Source organism: Macaca thibetana, chromosome 1 (genome assembly GCF_024542745.1).
Source record: "Macaca thibetana thibetana isolate TM-01 chromosome 1, ASM2454274v1, whole genome shotgun sequence".
Taxonomy (NCBI): Eukaryota; Metazoa; Chordata; class Mammalia; order Primates; family Cercopithecidae; genus Macaca; species Macaca thibetana.
The window spans coordinates 77,920,993-77,948,779 of NC_065578.1; the positions used below are offsets into that span (position 1 = coordinate 77,920,993).

General features: G+C 34.9%; 1 protein-coding gene across 1 annotated transcript; it reads left to right on the forward strand.

Annotated features, from left to right (window-relative positions):
• Positions 1 to 861: 861 nt before the first annotated feature.
• IFI44L (interferon induced protein 44 like) lies at positions 862 to 27,427 on the forward strand. The gene is made up of 9 exons (XM_050805591.1): positions 862 to 1,042; positions 8,106 to 8,593; positions 9,168 to 9,216; positions 9,939 to 10,134; positions 15,607 to 15,759; positions 17,306 to 17,477; positions 21,286 to 21,386; positions 21,706 to 21,880; positions 22,046 to 27,427. Exons 2-9 carry the CDS (start codon positions 8,116 to 8,118, stop codon positions 22,078 to 22,080), a joined length of 1,359 nt encoding a protein of 452 aa, XP_050661548.1. The 5' UTR covers positions 862 to 1,042; positions 8,106 to 8,115; the 3' UTR covers positions 22,081 to 27,427.
• Positions 27,428 to 27,787: the final 360 nt, after the last annotated feature.

The following is a 27,787-nucleotide window of genomic DNA, read 5'->3' on the forward strand; positions in this document are numbered from 1 at the left end:
TCAATTAAAAACTTGCAAGGCCCTCTTCGGCCCTAGTCACCTCCCTAGCCCCATTGCTTATGAATCCAATGCTCTCACTCCATTCCAGACAGACTGAAATACTTGGATGGCCCTGATGATACCATGTTCTCCTGCCTTCCTTGCTTTCACTTCATGTCTCAGTTTAAACTTTAATTTGCTAGGAAGTCTTTTACAAGTGCCCCAAGACTGGATGAGGCTACTGTTCTCCTGGCTTTCAGAGAATCTTGTTTAGTACTTAGCACAGTAATTCAGATGTCTGTGCCTGACTGTCTTCCTGAGTATACAGCACTCTCTTTGAGGGCATGTTTTTTATTTTAATTTTTATTTTTTAAATCTTACCCACCATTATCCTTCCCCAGGGTCTATGCCAGTGTGGACTGAGTGAAGGGGTAAATGAGAAAATGAACAGCGTAATGCCTTATGAATTCAGGAAAAGCTGAATCTTCGTCTGTTTGTTCCAGTGCAGACAGGCTTGGCTTTGAATACCATCCAGTTCCATGATTCTCTCAGCTGAATTATTATTTTTTTGTGCTTTAACAAATAGGGATAGTCATAGTGTTTACGGTATGCAGTTGTTCTGAGGAGAAATTAGGAAAAGGTATGCAGTTACACAGTGCCACGCACAACTCTAAATTCCAATTAAAAAATGTAGGAAAAATGAGGGAAGTAGAAAAATGCACATGAAATGTTCACTATTAGCTTTACTGCAGTTTTTTCTTGGTAGTGATCATTTCATGCATGCCTACATGTGGGCTACAAGGGGACCAGTTATCGTTTTTATGTGCTCAGCAGGATTTGTTTTTTCTTTCGCTCTCTTCCTAGTGAGGAAAAAGAAACTTAGTGGCAGTTGGCATGCTGCCAGCTGAGCATTTGCTGCTTTGAGTTTCAGTTTCTTTTCTTTCCTAGAGTCTCTGAAGTCAGGGATCTTTTAAGAAACTTCTGTCTCCAAACCGTAGCTGCTCGATAAATCAGACAGAACAGTTAATCCTCAATTTAAGCCTGATCCAACTCTTAGAAACAGGTAAGCGACTTTTTAATTGAAACATAATATTTGTACATATTTATGGGGTATGTGTGATATTTTGATACAAGCATACAATGTGTAATGATCAAATCAGGATCATTGGGAAATCCATCGCCTCAATAATTTATCATTTCTTTGTGTTGGGAACATTCCAAATGTTCTCTTCTAGCTGTTTCAAAATAGACAATAAATTATTGTTAACTATAGTTACCCTATTGTACTATGAACACGAGAACTTATTCCTTCTATGTAGCTGTATTTTTGTACCTATTAACCAACCTCTTTTCATCATCCCCTTCCTCTGACTTTCCCAACCTCTGGTAACCTCCAGTCTACTCTCTGCCTCCATGAAATCAACTTTTTTTTAAAGCTTCCACGTGTAAGTGAGAATATCACAGGTAAGTGACTTCTTGCCATCCAGTGTTTCCTAGCTGTGTGTGAAGAAAAAGCTTGCTTTCTTTTTTTCTAAAAACGAGCTTCAGAGTGGAATTGCTGCTAATGATCATACTTTGCTCTTTCATTTGTCTTTTATTTTAATGAAAATTTCACACACAGATAACTAGAGAGTATAAATGATCCATCCTGTAATCTGATATAGTTTTACCCGATTTTAAAAATGATTGGCTTTTTAAATTAGAATAGTTTTCTTTTACTTAAAAACAAAAACATTACAAATAAAGTTGAAGAAATCTATGACTCTCTACTATACATTGTTTTCTTTTGAGACAGAGTCTCACTGTATTGCCCAGGCTGCAGAGCAGTGTTGCGATGTCGGCTCACTGCAACCTCAGCCTCCCGGGTCCAAGGGATTCTTGTGCCTCAGCCTGCCAAGTACCTGGGATTACAGGTGTGCACCACCGTGCCTGGCTAATTTTTGTATTTTTAGTAGAGACGGGGTTTCACCATGTTAGCCAGGCTGGTCTTGAACTCCTGTCCTCAAGTGATCTGCCATCCTCGGGCTCCCAAAGTGCTGGGATTACAGGTGTGAGCCACCGCACCCAGCCTCTCCTATATTCTTTACTCTTCTTTTTATTTCCAGAGGGCAACATTATCTAGACTTTGGTATAAATTATTGTCATAATTGTTTTTATGGTTTTCTGTATGTATGTGTATATGTATCTAAATATGATCTCTAGTATTAGTGTGTTAAAATTACTTCTGTTTTTCCATCCTGGCTAACCTGGTGAAACCCCATCTCTACTAAAAAAATACAAAAAACTAGCCGGGCGAGGTGGCGGGCGCCTATAGTCCCAGCTACTCGGGAGGCTGAGGCAGGAGAATGGTGTAAACCCGGGAGACGGAGCTTGCAGTGAGCTGAGATCCGGCTACTGCACTCCAGCCCGGGCGACAGAGCGAGACTCCATCTCAAAAAAAAAAAAAAAAAAAAAAAAAAAATTACTTCTGTTTTTATATACCAGCAAAAATGATTTTATACAATAATTTAAAAAATTAAGAGACATATTAATTTTATTTTTATTGATACATGATACATTACATATTTATGGGGTGCAGGTGATATTTGGTGATGCACTTAGAATGTGTAATGATCAAGTCAGGGTATTTGTGGTTTCCATCACTTTGAGTATTTATTATTGCCACGTGTTGGGAACAAGCCAAGTCTTCTAGCTACTGAAATACACAATACATTGTTTTTGACTATAGTCACTCTGTTGTCGACTAATAGAACTTCTACCTTTTATTTAACTGTATATTTGTACTCATTAACCGACATCTCTTCATCTGTTCTTCCTAGACACCCACCCACCCTTCCTAGCCTCCAGTATTTATCATTATACTCTCCACATTTATAATATCAACATTTTTAGCTTCCGCATATGAGTGAGAATGTGTGATATTTCCTGTGCCTAGGTTATTTCACTTAATATTCTCCAGTTCCACCCATGTTGCTGCAAATGACATGATTTTACTGTTTTTATAGCTAAATAGTATTCCATTGTGTAATATACCACATTTTCTTTATCCATCGACTTATGGACAGTTAGGTTGATTCCATATCTTTTCTATCATTAATAGAATTCACAACAGAAAGGTTGCTGTGATAAACCTGAGAGATACTAGAAGGAATTTTAACATATTGACCATATTAAACAATATTTAACATATTGATTGTATTCAGCTATCTTTTACAATGTGGTGTACAGACCCTAAAATAGCTCCTAATTGTCCCTGTCCTATTTTTTTTTTTAATACTCATGTCCATGTATAATCCCCTCTTGCCTGTGGATGGAACCTGTGACTTAACTGTAACATATAGAATTTGGCAAATGTGATATGTTAAGATTATAATATCCGCTATGCTAGGAGATTCTCTCCCTTGCTAGTTTCAATGAAGTAAGTGGTCATGTTAGGGAGGCCCATTGGCAAGGAATTAAGGGTGACTTCAGGCCAATAACCAACTGAGAACTGAGGACAGCCTCTGATCATCGGCTAGCAAGAAATAGAGTTCTCATATCTACAACCATAAGGAACTGAATTCTGCTAACAACCATAGGAGCTTGGAAGCATGGCCTTCTCCCATTAAACATAAACATTCTGCAGCTGTGGCTAGCACTTTGCTACAGTTTCGTGGAAGATTCTGAAGTAGAGAACCAAACTAAGTAATGGCTGGATTTCTGACCCAGAGAAACTGTGAGACTATAAATGTGTTTTGTTTTAAGCCTCTAAATGAATGGGAAATTGCTATGCAGTAATAGATAAATAGCACAATAAATTAGTCAATACTATTACTTTATCTGTAGATGCTTTAGGGTTTTCCACATATAAGGTAATATCATCTGTGAGTAGAGATGATTTTACTTCGTTTATCATTCAGGTATCTTTTTCACTTTCTTTTTTATTTTGGCCTACTTGTTCTGGCTAGGACATTCAGTATTATGTTGAATAGAAGTGGTAAAAGTGGATAATCTTGTCTTGTACGTGATCTTAGAGGAAAAGCTGTCAGTTTTTCACTGCAGAATAGGATGTTAACTGTGGACTATTTATACATGGATTTACTATGTTGAGGTAATTTCCTTTTGCTCCTGGTTTTTTAAGTGGGTTTTTTTTTTGTTGTTGTTGTTGTTTTTTAAACATGGAAAGGTTTGGGTTTTGTTAAATGTCTTTTCTGTATCTATTGAGATGACCAATTTGTATTAGTCAATGTTCTTCAGAGAAACTGAACCAACATTAAAAAAAAAAAAAAAAAAAAAAAGACTAAGGAAATTTGTTATGGGAGTTGGATCACATGACTTTGGAGGCGGAGCAGTCTCACTATCTGCCACCTGCAGGATATAAAACCAGGAAAGCTGGTGGTGTAATTCAGTCTGAATCCAAATGTCTGAGAACTAGTGGAGCCAGTGGTGGAACTCCCAATCTGAACCCAAAGTCCTGGGAACTGGGAAAGCTGGTGGTGTAAGTCCCAGAATCCGAATGTCTGAGAACCGTGGTGGCCTCAAGATATTTTTAAATTCCCCTTTGGATTTCTTTTTGATCCACTGCTTATTCTAGAGGGTGTAGTTTAATTCTCACATCCTTGTTAATTTTCTAGATTTTCTGCTATTGATTTCTAGTTTCATTACATGGTTATGAGGAAAGATACTTGATATGGTTTCAATCTTCTTAGATTTGTTAAGACTTGTTTTTTGACCTAACATCTATCCTGGAGAACTCTTCTATAATACATGTGAGAAGAATGTGTATTTTGTTGTTGCTGGGTGGAATGCCCTGTATATGCCTTATTAGGTCCATTGGGACTATGGTGTTCAAGTTCTCTGTTTTGCTATTGATCTTCTGTTTGGATATTTTATAATGGATAAATTATTGTAACCGGGCTATCGAAATCTCCTTCTCTTATTGTGTTGCTGTTTCTCCCTTCAATTCTTTCAGTGTTTGCTTCATTTATTTAGGTGCTCTGATGTTGGATGAACATATATTTATAACTGTTATATCTTTCTGGCGAATTGACCTTTTTATTATTATATGATGTCCTTCATAGCCTCTTATGACAGGTTTTGATTTACTGTCTATTTTGTGTGGGATAAGGACACACACCCGTTGAGGGTTACCTTGCAGTTCTTGCAGTTACTATTTCAAAGATGCCCTTATTATCACTTGATTTTCATCCTATGTGTGTTCTTAAGTCTAAGTGAGTTCTTGGAGACAGCATATTGTTGTATTTTATCATGACGTGCTTTGACTCAGTATTACCCTTCTTTCTTTCTTTCCTTTTTTTTTTTTTTTTTGGTTTGCTAATATTTTGCTGAGGATCATTCCATCTATATTTATAAAAGAGTGGCCTGTAATTCTTGTTGCTTATGACACCATTAACTGGTTTTGGTATCTAAGTTATTCTCTGGAAGAACATGTGTAAGATTGTGCATTATATATTCTTCAAAATTTGGTCGAATTCAGCAGCTAGACTCTGATCCTTGAGTTTTCTTGGGGAAGTCTTAAATTAATTATGAATTTAGTTTTATAAAATAGCTATGAGACAGTCAAATTTTGTATTTACTTTTATGTCAGCTTTGCTAAGTTGTATTTTTCTAGAAATTTGTCCACTTAATTAATTTATTCTTAAGTTTATTTTTACAAAGTTGTTTATCTTCAGACCATTTTATAGTTTATCATTTATTGCACCTGTACTGATATTTTCTCTTATGTTTTTGATTTTAGGACATTCCTTCCCTTTTTTCCCTTTGTCAATGTCAGCAGTGTTTTACAAATTTTGTTAATCCTTTTGAAAACTGGGTTTTGGTTTTGTTAATCTTCTCTATTGTATACTTGATTTGTCCATTAATATTTCTGTCCATTATTTTCGCTTTTATTTTTATTATTTCTTTCTACTTACTTTGAGTTTAATTGGTATTTTTTCTGATTTTTTGAAGTGAAGGTTTATATAATTAATTTTCAGCCTTTCTTCATTTCTAATACATATGTTTAAGCTTATGTGATGTTTGTAACATTTTGTCTTCATTCTATGAGTTTTAACAAGAATATTTTATCATTTAATTAAATTTCATTATAATTTCTTATTTGAATAATGGATTATTTCAAAATATGTTTTTTATTTTCCAACGTATGAGGGGATCTACTAGTTATCTTCTTGTTAAAAAAATGCTGGCTTATACTGTTTGTTCAATATTATAGTACTTTGAAATGTTTTGAGACTTGTTTACTTTTTAAGGTTTGTAGAATATCTCTTCTATACTCTTTTTCTTTTATTCTTGTTTTCTGGTTTCATATATCTCAACGAATTTTACTATATCCTTTAATCCCTTTTGCCCTTTTCTCTTTTGATTCTCTTTTTGTCTCAATACTTCAGTTGGTAAATTTTCTTCTAATTCTTTATGCCTACTTGCAGTTAAATGTTTTCACTTAATTATTAATTTCAGATATATATTTTTACATATAGAATCTCTTTTTGACTTTTTATTGTATTCATTTTACTGTAAATCATTCAATCTTACCTTTTAGCCGTTTGAACATATTAAACATAGTAATTTAAACATCTCTATGGGTAACTCCAGTATAAGTAAGGGTTTGTTTCTAGTGTGTGCTCTTTCTTCTTGGTTTTCTATCATGTTGTTTCATTTACCGCGAAACATGAATGTGTTTATGATGAATGAGAGTCACTGAATAGTTAAAAAATCATAGAGATATTTTGAAGCTGGAAGAATGTTCTTTTCATCCAGACAAGATTTATTTTGTTTCTGCCGTGCAGCTGTGGACACTAGCAACTCTCATTTACTTTAATTCAATTCATGATTGAGAATACTGAAGTATGAAATTAACTTTGTCTGCTTCCAGTTCATACTTACTTCTTCTCTGTAGCTCTTTTCTTAAATTTTTAAAAAAAATTTATTTCAATAGCACTTGGAGTATAAATGGTTTTTTGTTACATGGATGAATTATATAGTGGTGAATTCTGAGATTTTAGTGCGTCCATTATGCAAGTAGTGTACATTGTATCTAATATGTAGTTTTTTTAATCCCTAGCTCCTCTTCCATCCTCTCCTTTCTGAGTCTCTAAAGTCTATTATATCAGTTGTATGCCTTTGTGTACTCATAGCTTAGCTCCCACTTATAAGTGAGAGCATATGGTTTTTGGTTTTCCCTGTAGCTCTTTAGAATCCCAAACTGTAGCCTAAGGGAAAGGTTTCCCAGGTACTCTCCCTATTGCACTCCAAAGTATGATTTTTATCTCCCTAACTCTATGAGTCTAGCAAATGCTTTGCTTAACTTTTCAGCACCACAAATGCCTTTTCTGAATCTGACAGATGCACGTCAGAAATGTGCTCCCAAATGCCTAGCTTATCTCTCTTTATATAACTTCTCCAAATCTTTGCCAATAGCTATATATCTTAACTACCTTGTTTGCTCTTTAGAGCTTTGTGACACATGTTTTTTTATAGTTTATCTTGCTTTTCCAGTTTTTTTTATTGAAATAATTGTTGTGATGACCAATAGTCTATTATGCTGCTGTAAGACTTCTATAGCTGTTATCTTCTTTCATATTTGTTTCTTTATGTGCTTTTTTTTTTGCATGAATTCCTAGGCTCCATTTTCTAATTCATACATTGGCAAATGATGAATGTGATATGATGATGATGGCCTCTGTTCCAGCCATATGCTTTTTAAAAGAAAATTTTATTGGAACACAGTCATGCTCTCTTGTTTACATATTATCTATGACTTCTTTTGTATTACAGTGGCAAAGTTGAGTAATTGTGGAAGAGACCTTATGGCCTACAAAGGCTAAAATATTTACTATCTTGTTCATTATGAAAAAGTTTGCTGACTTTTATTCAGATTTATTTTTTCTTTATTCTTTAACTTTCTGAAGTCTGTCAATTGATTTAAAAATTTTAATGACTTTTCCTTTCTAAATTATATATTTTTATATCTAACATTATTGTGCCATTTCTATATTTTTTGCCTTAACCAAATAATATGTTTTAATTGAGTCAGTGAAAAAAGAACTTACTGAAAGTAGAAGTGGAAAGCTAAGCTATAAGCTACTATATTATATAAGCTTCTCAACCTATAATTGTTTTTTCATTAGATCTAGAACAATGGAAGTGACAACAAGATTGACATGGAATGATGAAAATCATCTGCGCAAGCTGCTTGGAAATGTTTCTTTGAGTCTTCTCTATAAGTCTAGTGTTCATGGAGGTAGCATTGAAGATATGGTTCAAAGATGCAGCCATCAGGGATATACTATAACAATGACTTACATTAATGAAAATATGATTGTAGCCTTTGTGCTTGGAAATTATATTAATTTACGTGAAAGTTCGACAGAGCCAAATGATTCCCTGTGGTTTTCACTTCAAAAGAAAAATGACACCACTGAAATAGAAACATTATTCTTAAATACAGCACCAAAAATTATTGATAAACAACTGGTGTGTCGTTTATCGGAAAATGATATTTTCATTATACGTCCAGATAATAAAATTTATCTAGATAGAATGATGATAAAAAACTTGAAACTAAGGTTTTATGGCCACCTTCAATTTTTGGAGTGCGAAGTTTTTCGAGTTGAAGGTACGTAAAATTAGATAGTCCTACATCTCACATTATGATTCTAATCTTTGTGTTTGGTAGGTAATAATTGATCTACAAGAGCAAGGAAAGTGAGAGGAACAGTTAGATTCATGCCAATTTATACTCTTTGATAAATTCTGAAATGAAATGTGGGGAAGGAACATAAAGATTATGAGGTTTTTATCCAGAACGTATAGGCTGCTTTGAGAAGAGCAAGTTGAGAAATATATGTGCAGAGACAGAGATGACAAAGGAGTTGGAGATGTGGCGAGAGAGAGATCTTATCATCAGAGCTGGTCTGTTTTGATGTATGACCCAAAGATCAGACCCTTATAACATATGACCCTTAGAACTTCCAGGTGTAATTATGTGAGAGCTTCCAGAGCAAGTTAATGTGCAGAGAGGATAATTTTTTCTCCTCTTCCTCTCATTATGTTGCCAACCCTGACTCCTAATTGAGCAGCTCAGCCCTGGGTTATACAAGCAAACTCAATGTCTTATTTCAAAAGTAGACTTGGCCATATTTAACCAGACAAGTTTTAAAAACTTATTATGCTATGTTTATTTCCTATAGGAACTAAGTATAACCTAGACTACACAAAGAGGATAATGAAAGCCAGAGAGTAAGTTGGATTCTTGGGCTATCTATTAATGATTTTATTTAGACCAATTGTATAAAGAATGCTGACAAATTAGTAGTAAAGATAAAACTCATGCCACTGGAATGATTAAAAAAAAAGAGTTATAATGTTATTGGCATAAAATAACAAAACCACTACCAACTATGAAACTTTAAATATCTGCCTGATGACATTGACCAATTTGACTTCATTTCCACTTCAGACCAAAATTTTTCAGGTAGAGTCTGGATAACCATTTTAGATAATTTCTCTGAATCCTTTCCTTGAGAAACAGCTTTTGAGAATCCTCAGTAAGTGTCAAAAACAAACTCTCTTTTTAAATTTATAGATAGCTACATTGCATATATTTTATTTTGATTTCTCCTTAATGTATTTTTAGTGAAAATAATAATTTATCTTCAATGTTACTGATATTTCTCATTACATTCATGTGATCTAAGACTAATAGTTGAAAAATTGTTTGGTTGCTGGTTAATATTTAACTTTAGTCAGATGTAAAATAATGCATTTTCTTTAAGCACAAAATGTATAACTTTAGATATTTCCAATCATATTATAGAAGAGCCCATTATCAATATAATAATTAAGTATTGAAAAAATACCCTTCTCAGGAAGAGAAAGAAGCTCTAGGTGACTTGTAGTGTTCTTTACGGTATTCTTTATTGGCTGTTCTTATGCTGTATTTAACCACTATATTTTAACAGGCACAGAAATAAGCTTCTAGCAGACATCAGAGCCTACAAGCCCTATGCAGACTTGGTTTCAGAAATTCGTATTCTTTTGGTGGGTCCAGTTGGGTCTGGAAAGTCCAGTTTTTTCAATTCAGTCAAGTCTGTTTTTCATGGCCGTGTGACCGGCCAAGCCATAGTGGGGTCTGATACCACCAGCATTACTGAACAGGTAAGTTATTTCCCTGAGGATTTTATTTTATAGATTACAATTACTATATTGTTTATGTCTTTGCCTTTTTCTCTCAGGGCAATCCTAATATACAATTAAATGCTAAATCAAATGGCAAATAGAAGTAAAATTTTAATCGGAATCACCTCCATTGTGCTATATTATATAAAGAAGCTTTCAAATTTTATGGAAGGAAGAAGCAGTTACATAAAGAATACTTTTTAGTATTTGTGTAAAAAACAACACAAATTAAAAAACCCTATGGAAATATTTGGCCATTATATTTGATGTTCATTTTACTCATGTACCACATGATTTTACCTGGTTTAAAATGTTTTTCTTTTTTGTAGTAAAATAATGAGAATTATGTAAGATAATTTTTTTTTTAAATTACATAAGACCATTTTCTAAGACATGGTCATGAAAAGCAAAATAGTATTTCACTTTGGTGGGTCAACTTTGAAGGAGAACTTGAAGTGTAAATCTATGCTCTTACAAAACCTATCTTATTTACAAAAAGATATACATAAGGAAATAAATAGTAATATAGATATCTTACTTGTCACTCTAAAGAACTACAAATTATGATGCAACACTTGTCTAGAAAATTCTTTCTGGTTTATGCTTTTCAATGTTATCATGCACATGCTATCAAACAAAAAAATAAGAAAGGGAAAGAATAGAAAATTTTAGAATCAGGCTTTTTAAATGATTACTACAAATTAATATTGTCATTTGTTAGGTGACAATATTATGCTGTGTATTATCAATATGCTGTGTGTTATCAATGCAAAATTTAGCATAATATGAGACTGCATAATAAGACAGTAATGGTTCATTTTAGCTTTTGTGTTACATCAATAACTGAAAGAATTTTCTAGGACTTTCAAGAATTACATCTTATTACTTGATGTTGGCCAGATACTATGCTCTGGAGTGGCTTTATTTTAATCTATCAGTGTAGTCTCAGAAGCCATGGCAAAGTACAGCAACACAAATTAAATTAATTAAGCATTGATTGAAATGTCTCTGTTTGCTAAATATTTACTCAGAAATAGAGACCTAAATACAAATAATGCTTGGTCCTGTTGCCCAGAGATCTCAGAGACCAATGCAGATAATAAATATGTATCATTCATTGTGATATATGCTATAATAGAGGTACTACTCAAGGCAAAATTTCTCTTTCTTCCTTTTAAGTTTTAAATTCCAAAGGTCTTATTTTAAGAGAAGCTGTAGACACTGAATTCCAATGAAATGCAAATGTTATTAAAATTGAAGAAATATAGGGCAGACTTTTATGAGGGAAATAGAATATTTTATTGCCTAAAGACCCTTTCCTTTGAATAATTGAAGTTATAAAGGAAGCAAATTAATGGGTAAGGAAACTATGAAGATGCATATTGGTGCTCCTGAAATTTTACCATGTACTTTAACTCTAATGCTTAGTGTAATTTCTTTCATGTTGAGGCACTGGTAAGTCCTATTCTCCTAGATAAAAATCTTCAGTGGGATTACGCCTATGCGTTTCATGGCCCAATGAGAGCTTTTGACTTTATTACAGACCACAATAGGTCATAGAGGGTTCTCTCCCTTCTGGTTTGAGTGATACTACACCCTTGCCAGAACCACAGATGGAAACATTGTAATTAAAGTGTCTCTGAGAAATCCTTTCCTTTGCAATTCTTCCTAAATCTTCCATATTTTCTTGTGTATGTTGAAAGTATATCTGACCAACAAATAAAATACTTTCAGAATTCTTCTAAAAAATATCCTTGCCATAAGATTGAATGTGTTTATCTAGGAAAGAAAGTTCTGCTGTGCTTCTCAAAGTGAGATTTGTGGACCCCTTGGGTTCCCAGTTATATTTTAAGGGTATCTCTGAGTTCAAAACTATTTTTAGAATTATTCTAAGTTTTTTTTTTTGTCTTTCCTAGTGTCTTGACACTTGAATTAATTATACAACATAGTTTTACCTGTTAGCACATTAATATGAATCAAACGGTGGCACCAAACACTACTACTAGTCACTGTATTTCTCCCAATTATTGCACTTACAGGAAAAGAATGCCAGTTTTACTCCTTCATGAATAGTAACAGTTACTGGTTTTATTTAAACTCTACTTTGGAATACACATCATTTTGATATTCAGTATGATAACATGGGAAGTTCTCATGAAGTACTTCTAATGCATATTGAAATTTAGCAGTTGTCTTTAGAAAAAGCACTGGAGCAACTGAGTTGTTAACTGAACTTTTTTTTTATGTGACGTCACTTTTACTGGACAGAACAGACTTACTTATTCATACTTGGATATTTGGCAGGTATCTTAATGAAAATGGTCAAAGCGACCCTGCTAATCAAAGACAAAAACAAAAACTGACAGTGTCTGTTGCCAATAACAAAATTTGAGCTTTTGAGAAAAATCAAAGTTAGAGAAACTTATATCCACTATTCTGAGCCTGACAGCTTTTCAACACTTAAGACTTATCCAATGAGATTAATGGTGGTATTAACAAATGTGATGTTTTAATATTGTATGATGAAATGTGTCAACGTTAGGAAGATCTGGATAACCCAGTGAACCAATGTTTTAAAATGTTCAATAAATTAGGTTAAAAAATCATGCATGAGTAAAAGATATATTCAAAATATAAGACGAACCAATGGATTTAATGTAGCAGCATATAAAAATGTCGCAGATTCCACTTGCAACTAACCTTTAAGAAGTTATTACTTGTTGAGCTTTGCTATATTATGTTGAGGAATATTCACAATTACCTGAAAGCTATACAGTGAAATATTACCTCCTTTTCATAGTATACATACGTGTGAGAGGCTGTATTTTCTTCACATACATCAATTGAAACAACATATCAAGAGACTGAATCGGAGCCACATATGAGATTACAGTTACATTCTTTAATCCAGACTTTAAAGGGAATTATAATAATAAACCAATGACACTGTTTTATGTAAATTTTAAAAAATGCTTTTTAAGTAAAAAATGTTATTTGATAAACATGTGACAGGTTTATAATTGAATTTTTAATGATTAAAATAACATTTAAGAGGAGGAGGGGCAGAGCAAGATGGTCACATAGGTCTCTCCAGCAATCATTCCTCCACTGAAACATCAATTTGAATAACTATTAACACAAAAAAAATCACCTCAGGAAACCAGGTGAAAGATTACAGTATCTAATTCTAGCACAATAATAACAAAAGATACATTGAAGAGGGTAGGAAAAACAGTTTTACGTCATCTGCATCACCCCCCTCAATCCCAGGCAGCATAGTGTGGAGAGAACTGTCATCTGCTTGGGGGAAAAGAGGGAGTTGAGCACAGGACTTTGCCTGGACTCCAATATCAGGCCTACTATAGTCATATCGAGCACTGGATAGAACTTCATGGCCCCAGACTTTAGGCTGTTATTTGACAGTTGAGCCTCTAGCCCCATGCTGGTGCCAAAGTAAGACCATGTGGCCCTAGGCTTCAAGCTTGCATGGTGGACTCAGTCCCTGGACCCCACCATGGATGGATTATTAGTGGCCCAACCTCTGAACAGCACTTAATGACAGGGATGCCACAGTGGCCCTGAGCTTTAGGCATGCTTCGGTGCTGCACCAGTCACAGTGGTCCCAGGCTTTGGGACTACGCGAGGCAGCGTGCCCAGAATTTTTGGATAGGCTGATTGTTGAAGGACTTTTCCAGACAAAGGCAACCTGCAAAGATTGGAATAAGTACCTACTTCCAGAGATGTTTATACATTGACACATGGTCACAAGAGTCAAGAACAATCAGGGTAATATGACATCATTAAAGAGAGAAAATAATGTACCAGTGACCAATCCTAAAGAAATGGAGATGTATGAACCTCCTGAAGAATTCAAAATAATTATTTTAACGAAGCACAGCAAACTTCAAGAAAATACAGAGAAACAATTTAACAAAATGAGAAAAATGATGAGTGAACAGAATAAGAAATTTAATAGAAAGGTTGTAATAATTATAAAAAATTAAACAATTTTCAGAGATAAAAAATACAGTGGGTGAAATGAGAAATGAAATAGAGACCATCAACAGCAGAATTGATCAAGTAAGAGTCTGTGAACTTAAAGGTAGGTTATTTGAAAATATAGATAGAGGAGAAAAAAACAAAATGAAAAGGAATGAAGAAAGCTTATGAGATTTATGGAACAGCATCAAAAGAACAAATATTCAAGTTATAGGAGCTAAAGGAGACAAGAAATTAAAAGTAATAGATGTCTTAAGTAAATAAATAGTAGCAAAAAAACTTTTCAAACCTGGAGGATGATGTAAATATCCAGGTAAAGCTGAGAGAAAAGTCCCCAGTCAGATTTAATCCAAAGAAGATTAACCCAAGACATATTAAAATTGAACTGTAAAATATCAAAGACAAAGAGAGGATTCTGAGAACAGGAAGATAAAGAAAGCAAATAACATATTAGAGAGTTTTAATATGACTAGCAGTAGGCTTGTCAGCAGAAACTGTACAGGCCAAGAGAGAGTGGGATGAAATATTCAAAGTGCTGAAAGAAAAAACAAACAAACAAACAAACACATCCATTGAGAATATTATACCCAGTAAAGCTATCCTTCAGAAATAAAGGATATAAAAAAATTTTCCTGGATGAACAAAAGCTGAGGGAGTTCATTACAATTAGTACCTGTCTACTAAACTCTTGCTAAAGTGAGTTTTTCAAGCTGAAAGAAAAGGATGCTTATAAGTAATATAAAAATATCTGAAAGTATAAAACTCACTGGTAAAACTACATGGTAAAATTCAGAATACTCATACTATAATGATGGCGTGTAAATCACTTATATCTTCAATATGAAGTTTAAAAGACAAAACTACTAAAATAATAATAGCTATAATATTTTGTTAAAGGACATGCAACATGGAAAGATGTAAATTGTGGCATCAAAGATGCAAACTGTGGGGAGGAGTGGAGTAAAAATCTGGAGTGTTTTTTTTTTTTTTTCTATCTAAGTGGAGCTGTTATTAACTTAATATAACCAGTTATAATTTTTTTTGTAAGCATCATGATTAACCACAAAACAAATACTGATAGCAGATACATAAAATATAAAAAGCAAGGAGTCAAAACATACCATTATATATATGTGTGTGTGTATATATATATACACACATGCATGTTTTACATGATAAATTACATATAATTTTCCTTTTTAATTAAAAAAGAAACATTAAAATTTTTTCAGTTTTAATTTCCAACATTTTAAATATCCATAGATATAACCCACATAAATAACAGATCTTTGGGATTCTCAATAACTTTTAAGAGTCTAAAGGGGTCCTGAGACCAAACTGTTTGCGGACCATGATATTCAAATATTAACCAATCTCTTTTCTTCTTATTGTCCTGTCTTGAATGCTGGGTGATGAATGAAACTTTACACTTAATATATATATTTTTAACAGTATAGGATCTATTCTGTTAAAGATGGAAAAAATGGAAAATCTCTGCCATTTATGTTGTGTGACACCATGGGACTAGATGGGGCAGAGGGAGCAGGACTGTGCATGGATGACATTCCCTACATTTTAAAAGGCTGTATACCAGACAGATATCAGGTAAGATTTCTTCAATATCCAAAACATTTCAGATCAGTTTCTTCAGTATTTTTCATTGAATTTTTAACCTCATAAGGCAATTTCAACTGCCATAATGTGGTTTCAACATCAATCAACACTATTCTACTTTAAATGAATAAGAATTCATATAAAAAAAAGTAGACTGACTACTGTTCTTTTCTGTAACATTGAAAAATAAAGCCAAAAGGCAGGATTCTATTTATTCACATTCTAGTAAAAGATCAAGGAGATAGTGTGCTTTTATTACTCTTTACAATAATGTAAACTAATAATAGTCACTTAATCCCTTGCACTTTTTGGGTTACATAGACAAAATATTGGAACAAGTAACCACTTTGTGTTGAAATGTGATTTTATACTGTAAATGCTTAGATTTCACTACTAAATACCTAGATTCAAAATTTGGCTCTGCTACTAGCAGATGTGTACCCATAAGTAAGTTACATACTTCTCTCTCTTAGTTTTTTTTTTTTTTTTTAGGTGTGCAATGTTGGTATTAATGGTGTCCATCTCATAGGGTGGCTAAGAAGATTAAATGAGATGATATAGTCTAAGTTCTCAAAAAAGCCAACAATGATTGTTATCTTTCTTTTAGGTGTTGGGTATCAGCCTCAATTTCTAAAGAAGACTCTCTTTTGCCTCCCAATTTTGCTGAATTGAAAACCTTACCTATGTATTCATTTATTCATTCAAAAACCATTTATTATAAACCATATTTGTGCCAAACTCTAAGCCAGTTACTGAAAACACATAGTTCAATAACAACACAATCCTTATCCTCCAGGAGTTCATAATGCAGTCAGGGAAAAGGAGACACACAGATAAAGAGAGCGGGGATACAGCGAAGACATTGGAGAAATCAGGAGCATACTAACACCTTAATTTTTCACAGCAGGGAACCAGTCAATTCAGTCCAACACTGAAATATATAGCTTAATAACTACCTGTTTCCAAACTCTTGTTTCATAATCTATTTCCTTAATCTTAGAAAGATTATTGTCTTGTGGTAAGAAGACATTAACTTCAAAGTTGGTATTTCTTTTATTTCACTTTAGTTTGTTTTTCTTCTATAAAATCAAAATAAATTACAGTCTTTTAATTTAAATAGCATTTGCAACATATTTTTCTTTCTTTTATTCTCTCTATCCAGTTCATTTAAGCATGCAAAATGCTTAGAGAGGAGTTTTAAGTTGTATTTAACAAATGTTAATGGTGTTTATTTCAGGATAGGATTTGATGTTAGCTTTCCCAAAATATTCTTTATACTTTCCTGCAATACTTACAATGGATGATTATCATTTTTACCACAGCAATAAATTGTTTTTTTTTTTTTTCCTGCGAGAGAGATATAATGGCATTATGCTCAGTGGGAAGGGAGTAAAGAGGCGGGTGCTACTAATTTGGGGAAAGAATTGCTGGGGAGGAGAGAGATAAGTAGTTACAGTATTAGAAGCATTAATTGTCTCTTTAAGGATTAAACAGAAATTCTCTGAATTCTGAATGTTACCTTATGTTTTTATAACAGTTTAATCCCCGTAAACCAATTACACCTGAGCATTCTACTTTTATCACCTCTCCATCTCTGAAGGACAGGATTCACTGTGTGGCTTATGTCTTAGACATCAACTCTATTGACAATCTCTCCTCTAAAATGTTGGCAAAATTCAAGCAAGTTCACAAAGAAGTATTAAACTGTGGTGAGTCTCACTCATCGTACTTATCCAAAAAAATTTACTTTGATATAATTATAGATTTGCCAGAAGTTGCAAAGAGATTACAGAGATTTCCCATGTACCTTTCATCCAATTTCCCTGTCACAGGTAGAGATCATTCACAGGCATGACTGAAGAAAGACCCCAAATCCTAATTTTCAGTCTTTAAAGAATAGACTAACCATCCTTTTTTTCTTTTTTCGTGTGTGATTTTCTTGAGGCGTTAGATAGGGAAGTCACCTCTTCACACTATGTGGCTACACCAGGAAGACTGAATCCGGGAAACTGATTGCTAACAATGTGTGTTTATAGTTCTATGTCATCTTATCACATGTGTAAGTTTATGTACCCATCTGTGCAACCAACTATTACATCACTTCATAGATTTCCCCCATGGCACCCACTATTCCTCCACCATCCTTAACTCTTGGCAACCACTAATATTTTCTTCATTTCCATAATTTTGTCATTTTGTGAATGTTATAAAAATGGAATCATACAGTATGTCACCTTTTGAGACTGGATTTTTTGACTCAGCCTAATATCCTTTGACATCCATCCAAGATTTTGTATGTATTTATTGTTCATTAAAAAAATTGTATAGTATTCCATGGTATAGATACCCCACAGTTTCACCATGCTCTATCAAAAAAATATTCCAGTTTTTAGCTACTGCAAATAAAACTCCTATGAATATTAGTGTTCAGGTTTTTTGTGGACATGTTTTTATTCCTCTGGGATAAGTCTCCAGAAATGTAATGCTGGGTCATATAGTAACTGTATGTTTAACTTTGAAAGAGATCACCAAGCTACATTCTAGAGGGACTGTACCATTTTACAATCCCACCAGCAATACATGAGAGATCTGATTTTTCTGCATTCTTAGTAGTATTTGCTATTGTTGCTATTAGAAAACTGTTAACGCTTCTGATAGATGTATACTGATATTTCATCAGGTTCTCAATTTGCATTGCTTAATGACTAATGACATTGAATATCTCCTCATGTGCTTATTTGCCTTCTGTATAGCTTGTTCAGTGAAATGTCTCTTCACGTCTTTTGACTATTTTCTGATTGGATTATTTGTGTTTTTTAGAACTTGAATTTTGAAAGATCTGTAAATCCTAAATATGAGTCAATTGTAAGATATATCATTTGCAAATAGTTTCTCTCAGTCTGCAGTTGTCTTACTATTATGACGATTTCTAGCCCTGCCATATCTCATCTCTCTTTTTGGAACTCTGGAACATGAATTCTAGATATTTTGTTATAGTCTCACTGTTTATTTATTTATTTATTTTTATATCTATTTGCTCTTTATTTTTCAGAGTGGGTAATTTCTATTGTTATATCTTTAAATTCATTTGTTCATTACTTTGTCCTCTCCATTCTGCTTTTGAGCATATCTATTGTTTTTCCTATCTTGGGTATAATATTCTTTTAGTTCTAAAACTTCTATTTGATTCTTTTTCATATCTTCTGTTTCTTTGCTGAGACATTCCACTTCCTGCATTTGCTTCAAGCATGTTCCTACTTGGTTCTTAAGCATTTTTATGATGGTTGCTTTAGAATCCTTGCCAAATAATTCTAACATCTTTGTCATCTAATTAGGGTCAGGATCTTCTGATTAGCTTTTCTCATTCAAGTTGAGAATTTCCTGGGTTTTGATGTGACAAATGATCTTTAATTGTGTCTTTGATATTTTATTCTGTGACTCTGGATCTTACATCTTGTGTTTTCGCAGACATATTCTGATACTGGTAGGACGGAAAGTACAGGTTTCCCATGAGTCCTTGTTTGACATCCCTAGAGAAAGGGCACTTTCTTACTGCGCCCCACATAGGATCCCCTGACATCACAGGGCTAGAAGCCTCCTTGCATCTAAGGTTAATGAAGGCTAGAGTTCTAGCTTCTCATTTGTTCTCCTCTGACACTGCCAGAGAGGGAGAAGAGCACCTCATTGCCGCTGATTTGGTGGAAGTCTAGGATCCCCAAGTAGCCTCCCTTGACACCATCAGGACAGACCTTGTTAGTATAGTGCAGGTATAAATGTGCTGGCTCCCTACATTTTTTTTTTCCTCTCTGATACTACCTTGGCTAAGGACGAAGGTTGGGAAAGGGAAGGACATATCCATGGATCTGGGTAAGTGATTTCTGTGGTGTTTGGCTCAGGTAGTGTGGCTATTTTCTGAAAGTTCTCTGTCTTGCTACACTGCCCTTTTTCTTATGCTTTGACTAGATGGAACAGGTTTTACTTTACTTTTTTTTTTCTTGTTGCTGGCTCTAATTGGCATTTTTCAGTTGTGAGTGTCTCTAAAAGCCAATCTAGGACATATGAAGTAAAAAGAAAACCTAGAGAACTCATCTGTGTATTGTTTCTTGGATCTCAAGGTTTCTAGCCAAATTGCATCCTCTGCACTTTTCAATCTTTATGTTTGATTTATGTATAATGTCCAGAGATTTTAGCCATATTTAGTGTAAAGAAGAAGGAAAAGTGTGTCTACTCCATTTGATTCAGAACTGGAAGTACTCTCACTGAAGTTTGAAAATATTTTCATATAAAGAATTGTTGGGGCATTTATACTCCAAAGCCTCATCACTTACTTTATCAGTATAAATATGACATATTTAGGTTCCGAAAAGTGCTATGCAGTTTAATGTATAGAGCATGGTCTTGGTTAAGTGAACCACATTTTTAAATAGTAGTAAACTTTGACCTTGAGGAAGGTAACTGAATTTCACTGAACTTTAGTCTTCTGTTCTTATAAAATGGGGATAAGTTTTGCATCTGAACTTAACAAACCATCTAACAAATGTCTGAGTAGTGAATATTAGATATACACAATGTAAATATATAAGCTTATATAATCACTTAACAGCTTTAAAATTATGGAGGGTTTGGGGTAAAAGAGAAATGCTAAGTTTTAAAATGAGTTTTCAAGGACGTATGGCAATACATTATGCTTGGCATGCTGGATGGCAATGCTTAATGCAACTAACTGTGCCGACTTAGGACCTCTGAAAGGACATTGTATTAATTTTGAAAGAGAAGAATTACATTGTAACAGAGGTTGAAAAAAATTATAGGTATCAATTGAGAACTGCCCTCTACCAGAACCTAGGTATTAATTGGCCAACTTTGCTAGTTATTCCTCTGAAACCTGAATGATGAGAAGGTAGTAAAAGAAATCATTTAGATTTCGGTAGGAAGAAGGTACTAAAAACTCTGTTAAAAGAGTTCTGGGAGTTTTCTTGACAGGCATTTGAAATTAATCTTATATTTTCCTCATAAGCAGTTGTTAGCATAGTAGAATTTTGATTCGTTTAGAAGTCAAGTGTGATTTACTAATTCAATCCCTGTGGTTTGAGGGAGAAAGGCATAGGTCCTTATTAGAACTGTGAAATCAGTACAGTTTGCTCTCACAAATGCTCATACACAACCCTCCTCACTCCCTCTTTTTCTTGTGGTTCTTTTTAGTCCCCAAAGTCCAGCAACCCCCTTTTTTCCCCTTGGCCAATTTAAAACAAACTAGTTGAATGGAATAGTAGATAATTGCAATTTAGTATGAATTTAGTTGCATTGAAAAATGCTGTCTCATGTTGGAAAAAAAGACCAAAGATCATTTCTCCGCTAGAAAAGCTTCAGGCTCCATATTGAGATGTGTTGGGGATATTTCATTCTTCAGCTCTCAAAATCACATCACCCTATAGAGTTGCTTTCACACGTATTTAATAACTTGTTGATACATTGCTATTTATGGTATAAAATAACTGATTTATCTATTTGATATAGGTGTAGCACATGTAGCCTTGCTTACTAAAGTGGATGATTGCAGTGAGATTCTTCAAGACAACTTTTTAAACCTGAGTAGATCTATGACTTCTCAAAGGCAGGTAAAGAATGCTGATCATAACCAGATATTATTGTAATAGTACCACAATCATACTTGTGTGTGGGGGTGTGTGTGTGTCTGTATGTGTATATATGCTCACACAACATATTTGCAGGGAAATGAAGAATGGAATCAATTGCTTGATTAATTCAAATTTATATCACACTTAAAACTGCAATGATCTGAATTATTAGTATGTTCCCAAGATAACTTATTAAGCCATTGCTTTTTGGGTTTCTTTCTTAAATTGTATTTAAAATTGGTCAAATTTCAAATATTAAATACAAGACGTAAGTATTTTTTAAATATACTTTCCACAGGTCATGAATGTCCATAAAATGCTAGGCGTTCCTATTTCCAGTATTTTGATGGTTGGAAATTATGCTTCAGATTTGGAACTGGACCCCATGAATGATATTCTGATCCTCTCTGCACTGAGGCAGATGCTGCGGGCTGCAGATGATTTCTTAGAAGATTTGCCTCTTGAGGAAACTGGTAATCTGGTCCTTTTCTCTCCCTCTCATAAATCACTGGTACCTTTTGAAAAATCTTAAGTTATACATCAGTTATTAGATGACTGGGGCCCATCTGCATGCCCTAGTCCTGAAAGTTGCATTAGGATATGTGCTTAATTTCCACTCTTGTTTGTTTCATTTTCAGGTGCAATTGAGAGAGTGTTACAGCCCTGCATTTGATATAAGTTGCCTTGATTCTGACATTTGGCCCAGCCTGTATTGGTGTGCCTCAATGAGAGTCAATCTCTATTGACAGCCTCCTTCAGATTTTGCTTTTGTTCATTTTGCCTTCTGTCCTTGGAACAGTCGTATCTCAAGTTCAAAGGCCAAACCTGAGAAGCAGTGGGCTAAGATAGGTCCTACCACAAACCACCCCTCCATATTTCTGTACCATTTACAATTCAGTTTTCAGTGACACCTTTTTAAACCACTCCAGGAAAAATGAGATATTCTTTTATTTATTCTTCTATAACACTCTATATAGAGCTATGTGAGTACTAATCACATTGAATAATAGTTATAAAATTATTGTGTGGACACCTGCTTTCTTAAATAGATTGTGAGTTCTTTGAGAAACAGTGTGGATTTTACTTATCTATGTATTCACAGAACTTAGCACAGTGCCTGGTAATGAGCAAGCATACTTACCATTACTTTTCCCTCCCACCCTCTCCAACATCACATTCACTTTAAATTTTTCTCTATATAGAAAGGAAAACTAGCCTGGGCAATATGTGGGATTGTAAACTAGTTCAACCATTATGGAAAACAGTATGGCGATTCCTCAAGGATCTAGAACTAGATGTACCATATGACCCAGCCATCCCATTACTGGGTATATACCCAAAGGATTATAAATCATGCTGCTATAAAGACACATGCACACGTATGTTTACTGCGGCACTATTCACAATAGCAAAGACTTGGAATCAACCCAAATGTCCATCAGTGACAGACTGGATTAAGAAAATGTGGCACATATACACCATGGAATACTATGCAGCCATCAAAAAGGATGAGTTTGTGTCCTTTGTAGGGACATGGATGCAGCTGGAAACCATCATTCTTAGCAAACTATCACAAGAACAGAAAACCAAACACCTCATGTTCTCACTCATAGGTGGGAACTGAACAATGAGATCACTTGGACTCGGGAAGGGGAACATCACACACTGGGGCCTATCATGGGGAGGGGGAGGGGAGAGGGATTGCATTGGGAGTTATACCTGATGTAAATGACGAGTTGATGGGTGCTGACGAGTTGATGGGTGCAGCACAGCAACATGGCACAAGTATACATATGTAACAAACCTGCACGTTATGCACATGTACCCTAGAACTTAAAGTATAATTAAAAAAAAAAAAAAAAAAAGAAACCCCATCTCCAGTACACACACACACAAAAAGAACGAAACAAAACCCACAAAAATTAGCTGGGTATGATGGCACGTGCCTGTAGTCCCAGTTACTCAAGATGATTGATTGAGCCTTGGAGGTGGAGCCTAAAGTGAGCTGAGATTGTGCCACTGCACTCTAGCCTGGGAGAAAGAGTAAGATCCTGATTCAAAAAAACAAAAGAAAACAGAACAAACAAACAAAAAACAGAAAGGAAGACTGAAAGAGAATGAAAAGCTGGGGAGAGGAACTAAAAATAAAGAAGGAAGAGTGTTTCATTTATATCTGAATGAAAATATGAATTACTGTAAGTAATAGAATTAATAAAAATGAGCCAACTTTTTTTTAACAATTTACATTTTATTTCTATGAAAAAAATAAATATTCCTCTTCTAACAAACCCATGCCTTATTTTCATTAATTGAATTCCAAATCATCCTAGCCATGTGTCCTTCAATTTAGGTTACTGGTGCAAATCAGTAAGAAGGTTCTTATACTCATGCTCCAAATAATTCTGAAGTCCTCTTAGTAGCTGTGAAAGCTAGTGCTATTAAGAAAGAAAAACAAAATTCCCAAAAGATAGCTTTCGTGTTTTTTTCTTCCTTAAAGACTTCTTAATCCTCTTCTCCAAATTCTTAGTCTTCTTCAAAATAATATGCTTTGGTTCAATAGTTATCCACATTCTGACAGTCTAATTTAGTTTTAATAAGAATTATACTCATCTTTTGGGTAGTCATAGATATTAAGAAAGCAAGAGTTTCTTATGTCCAGTTATGGAATATTTTCTAAAGCCAAGCTGCAAGTGAAGTTGTGCTCAAGTGAATGAATGTTCAGGAGACACAATTCAGTGGAAGAAATTAACTCTTTAAAAAAGACCTAGGAATAGGAGAACCATGGAAATTGAGGAGTAGGCCTGCAAGTAGATACTGGGAACAAAATTAGAGAGGCAACCAGAAAAAGTCATTTTAGGCTCATCAGTGTTGTGCCTGTTGCAGAGTAACACACCAATACACCAAAACAGCAGGTGTTGCAGTAGAGAAAGAGTTTAATAATTGAATGGCAGCAAATTGAGGAAGGTTGAGGAAACCTCAAATCTACCTCCCTGCTGGGTCTCAGTTTAGGGTTTTTAAGAGAAAGGCAGGTAAGGGGGTGAAGGTCTGGAGCTGCTGATTGGTTAGGGAATAGGGAATGAAATGAAACATACAGAGATGAAAACTGGATTCTTTTTTTTTTTTTTTTTTTTTTTTTTTTTTTGCTGAGGTAGTTCCATGGAGAGGGTCATCAGACTGACTGGTGTCAGCAGACCCATGGGATTCCAGGATCTGGAAAAAGTTTTAGAAAGAAACTTGATGTTTCTTAATGTTACATATATTATCTTATAGAAATAACTAAGGGAAGTTAGTGCCTTGTGACCACGTCTATGTGACTTTTAGGCAGAAAGAAGCTATAAGGAAAGGAGCTAACAGTCATGCTATAAGTAGCAGTAAGGAATTGGCTTAAAGGGCAAGCTGGTTAGTACTTAGCTGTGCTTTTATTCAAAGTCTACCTTTTATTTAGTGGTTAATGTTTGCTGTTCATTAGGATGGTTTCACAGTTACCATACAAATGTGGAAGCAACGGGTCCAAAAAGTAGGGCATGATTTTCTCCATGTAATCCAGGGAAAAACCAAGCCTTGGCCATTGTTGGTTGGGAGACTGAAGGTGATTGAAGGCTAACCATCATCCTCACCAACTTTTGGATCATAATTCACCCATTCCTTTGGTGGAGCCTGAAAAAAATCTGGGCAGAATGTAAGACTTTTTATTTTGTTTAAAGGGGTAACAGAGTGTGCCCTTATGAAGGAGATGGAGACCCTGCAAGGAAGAGAAGGAGTAAAGGAGAGATCAAGAAAGAGAAACAATGAGGAACATTTAATTTGACCCAACATCCTTTAGGAGCATAAATGTTGACACTAAGTTCTCCTTTTTGTGCTAAAATGGACAGTATTAGCAAAATGACTGTCAGACCTCTGAGCCAAAGCTAAGCCATCATATTCCCTGTGACCTGCATGTACACATCCAGATGGCTGGTTCCTGACTTAACTGATGACATTCCACCACAAAAGAAGTGAAAATGGCCTGTTCCTGCCTTAACTGATGACATCACCTTTTGAAATTCCTTTTCCTGGCTCATCCTGGCTCAACAGCTCCCCCACTGAGCACCTTGTGACCCCTCCCACCCCTGCCTGCCAGAGAACAACCCCCTTTGACTGTAATTTTCCTTTACCTACCCAAATCCTATAAAACGGCCCCACCCCTATCTCCCTTCGCTAACTCTCTTTTCGGACTCAGCCTGCCTGTACCCAGGTGATTAAAAAGATTTATTGCTCACACAAAGCCTGTTTGGTGGTCTCTTCACACAGACGTGCATAACAATGATACCACAGCTTCTTATCCTCTGGCTCTATATTGCTTTGGAAACACTTAAACATCAAATGGAGTTAAATACATATTTGAAATTTAGGTTAGGAAATATTGGTGAGGAGGCCTCAAAAAGGGGGAGACATCTTTTGTCTGGGAGGATATTTTCCATTTTGTGGATTTCCCTGATCTTTCTCTACCAACCTGAGTGGTAGTGGGAATTATCGTTTTGCTACATTTTAGAGGTCATCCAGGATTTTTGAAACTTTACATACTTTACAGTTAAGCAAGCTGTACAGCTCAGTCAAAGACAGTGCTAAGGAGTATAGCAGATGAACTATAAGTGTGTTGGGAGGTAGAATATCATCCTAAAATGAGAGTGATGTTGTGGAGACAGTTGAAATGTCAGTGCTAGAGCCTTTGTGGTGTGCATGGGTAGGTTAGGTTGTTGCATTAGAAAGTGACTCTTTCCAATAGGAATTTGTAGCTTTGTGCAAATTCACCCACTATCTACCTCAATAAAATATTGAGAAAAGAAAAATAGAGCAGTTTGAGTTCTGTGAGATATGCAGGCCCAGAGAGACATAAGTATGGTCCTTTAGTCTTGCTTCCTGTGTGCCACAGTGCCCCTCCACAACCATAGCTGGGGGCAATTGTTTAATGCCATTTTGTTCCTGACTAGCTGCCTTGCCTATTATCTTCATGTTCTTGGAATTTGATTCAGAGAGCAATTTATAGCCAATTGATAGCTTATGCTGTTTTAATATAAATTCATGGTAAATAACTTAGGAACTGCCTCTTCTTTTTCTTTGAAAACCTACTTGTAACTGTTGCTAATAAGAATGCATATTGTTCAGGGCAACTTGACTCCATGCAGTTGGGTTGTAACTCTCATGCTTGGCCCAAATAACCTCTCTACTTATATCAGTTTTTCCTACACTTCTTCCTTTTAGGTCAAGAATATCAAGAGGAGTTACTGTGCTGGGTAATGTGTAAACCTGTATTTAGTTTAGAAAGATAAATTTAAAGACTATCACATTGCTTTCTCATAAAACAAGACAGGTCCACAATTAATTTATTTTGACACAAATTGATAGGGGGAGCTGAATAAGCCCCGTATGCTTAATGATCAGCTGATGAATAGTTATCTTTTAGCAACATAACTCAATCTAACGCTAAGGTAGCCTTAGGCTACCTTATGACAAGGCTGATCAAAGTCTTCAGGGGGTCCTGCAACCAAAAGCCATGGAAATTTGGAAGCCCTCAAATCCCATTCTTAATCTAATGAGTTTATGGACCAATTTGTGGAGGACAGTAGACTAAATACATCTAATTTTTACCATCAATGTAAGGAAGATAAAAACCTGCATACCAGTTGTAAACCCTCATAAAATCTTTCTCTGATGTTGGAGAAAATGCAGGCCACTTGGACCAGTGAGATCATAGATGTGGAAATACAGTCAATATTCAGTTGCACCCTCCTGCAATCCCACTTCCTTCTTCAACACAATTCAAGCAAATAGACTCAAACTGTTTCAGGCTCCAAGACAGGAAGTGCAGTGTAAGCAAAATTGCAAAAATTGAGGGTATGGGGTAGAGGTGGGGAGGTCAAGTAACAAGCTGTGCTAAACAATTATGTGTAAATATATTTTTTCGTTTTTAAAAATTGATTTCTTTTGCACATTCCATGATAATACCTGACAGATTTTTTAAATAAATGCAAAGAAACATATGTTCAAGTCACTGAGCTCATTTGTCTTCTGTTTTGATGAAGTGGTAAAGAAGGAATTAACATGTGAATGGATTGCTGCAATTTAAATAAGCATACAAAGATAAATTAATTTATGGTGCTTTGAGTGTATGAGACCCCCTTCTACCAGAGAGATGATCAGTGTTAGATTTATAGAGAAGGGATTATCAAATTCCCATGGCCAAGAAGGTCAGAGAGAGAGAGGAAAAAAAAGTGATTCATGTGCATGATATAACTGTAGACATTTCAAATGGACACTGTATTAGTCCATGCTCATGCTGCTATGAAGAACTGCCCAAGACTGGGTAATTTATAAAGGAAAGAGTTTTAATTTGACTCAAA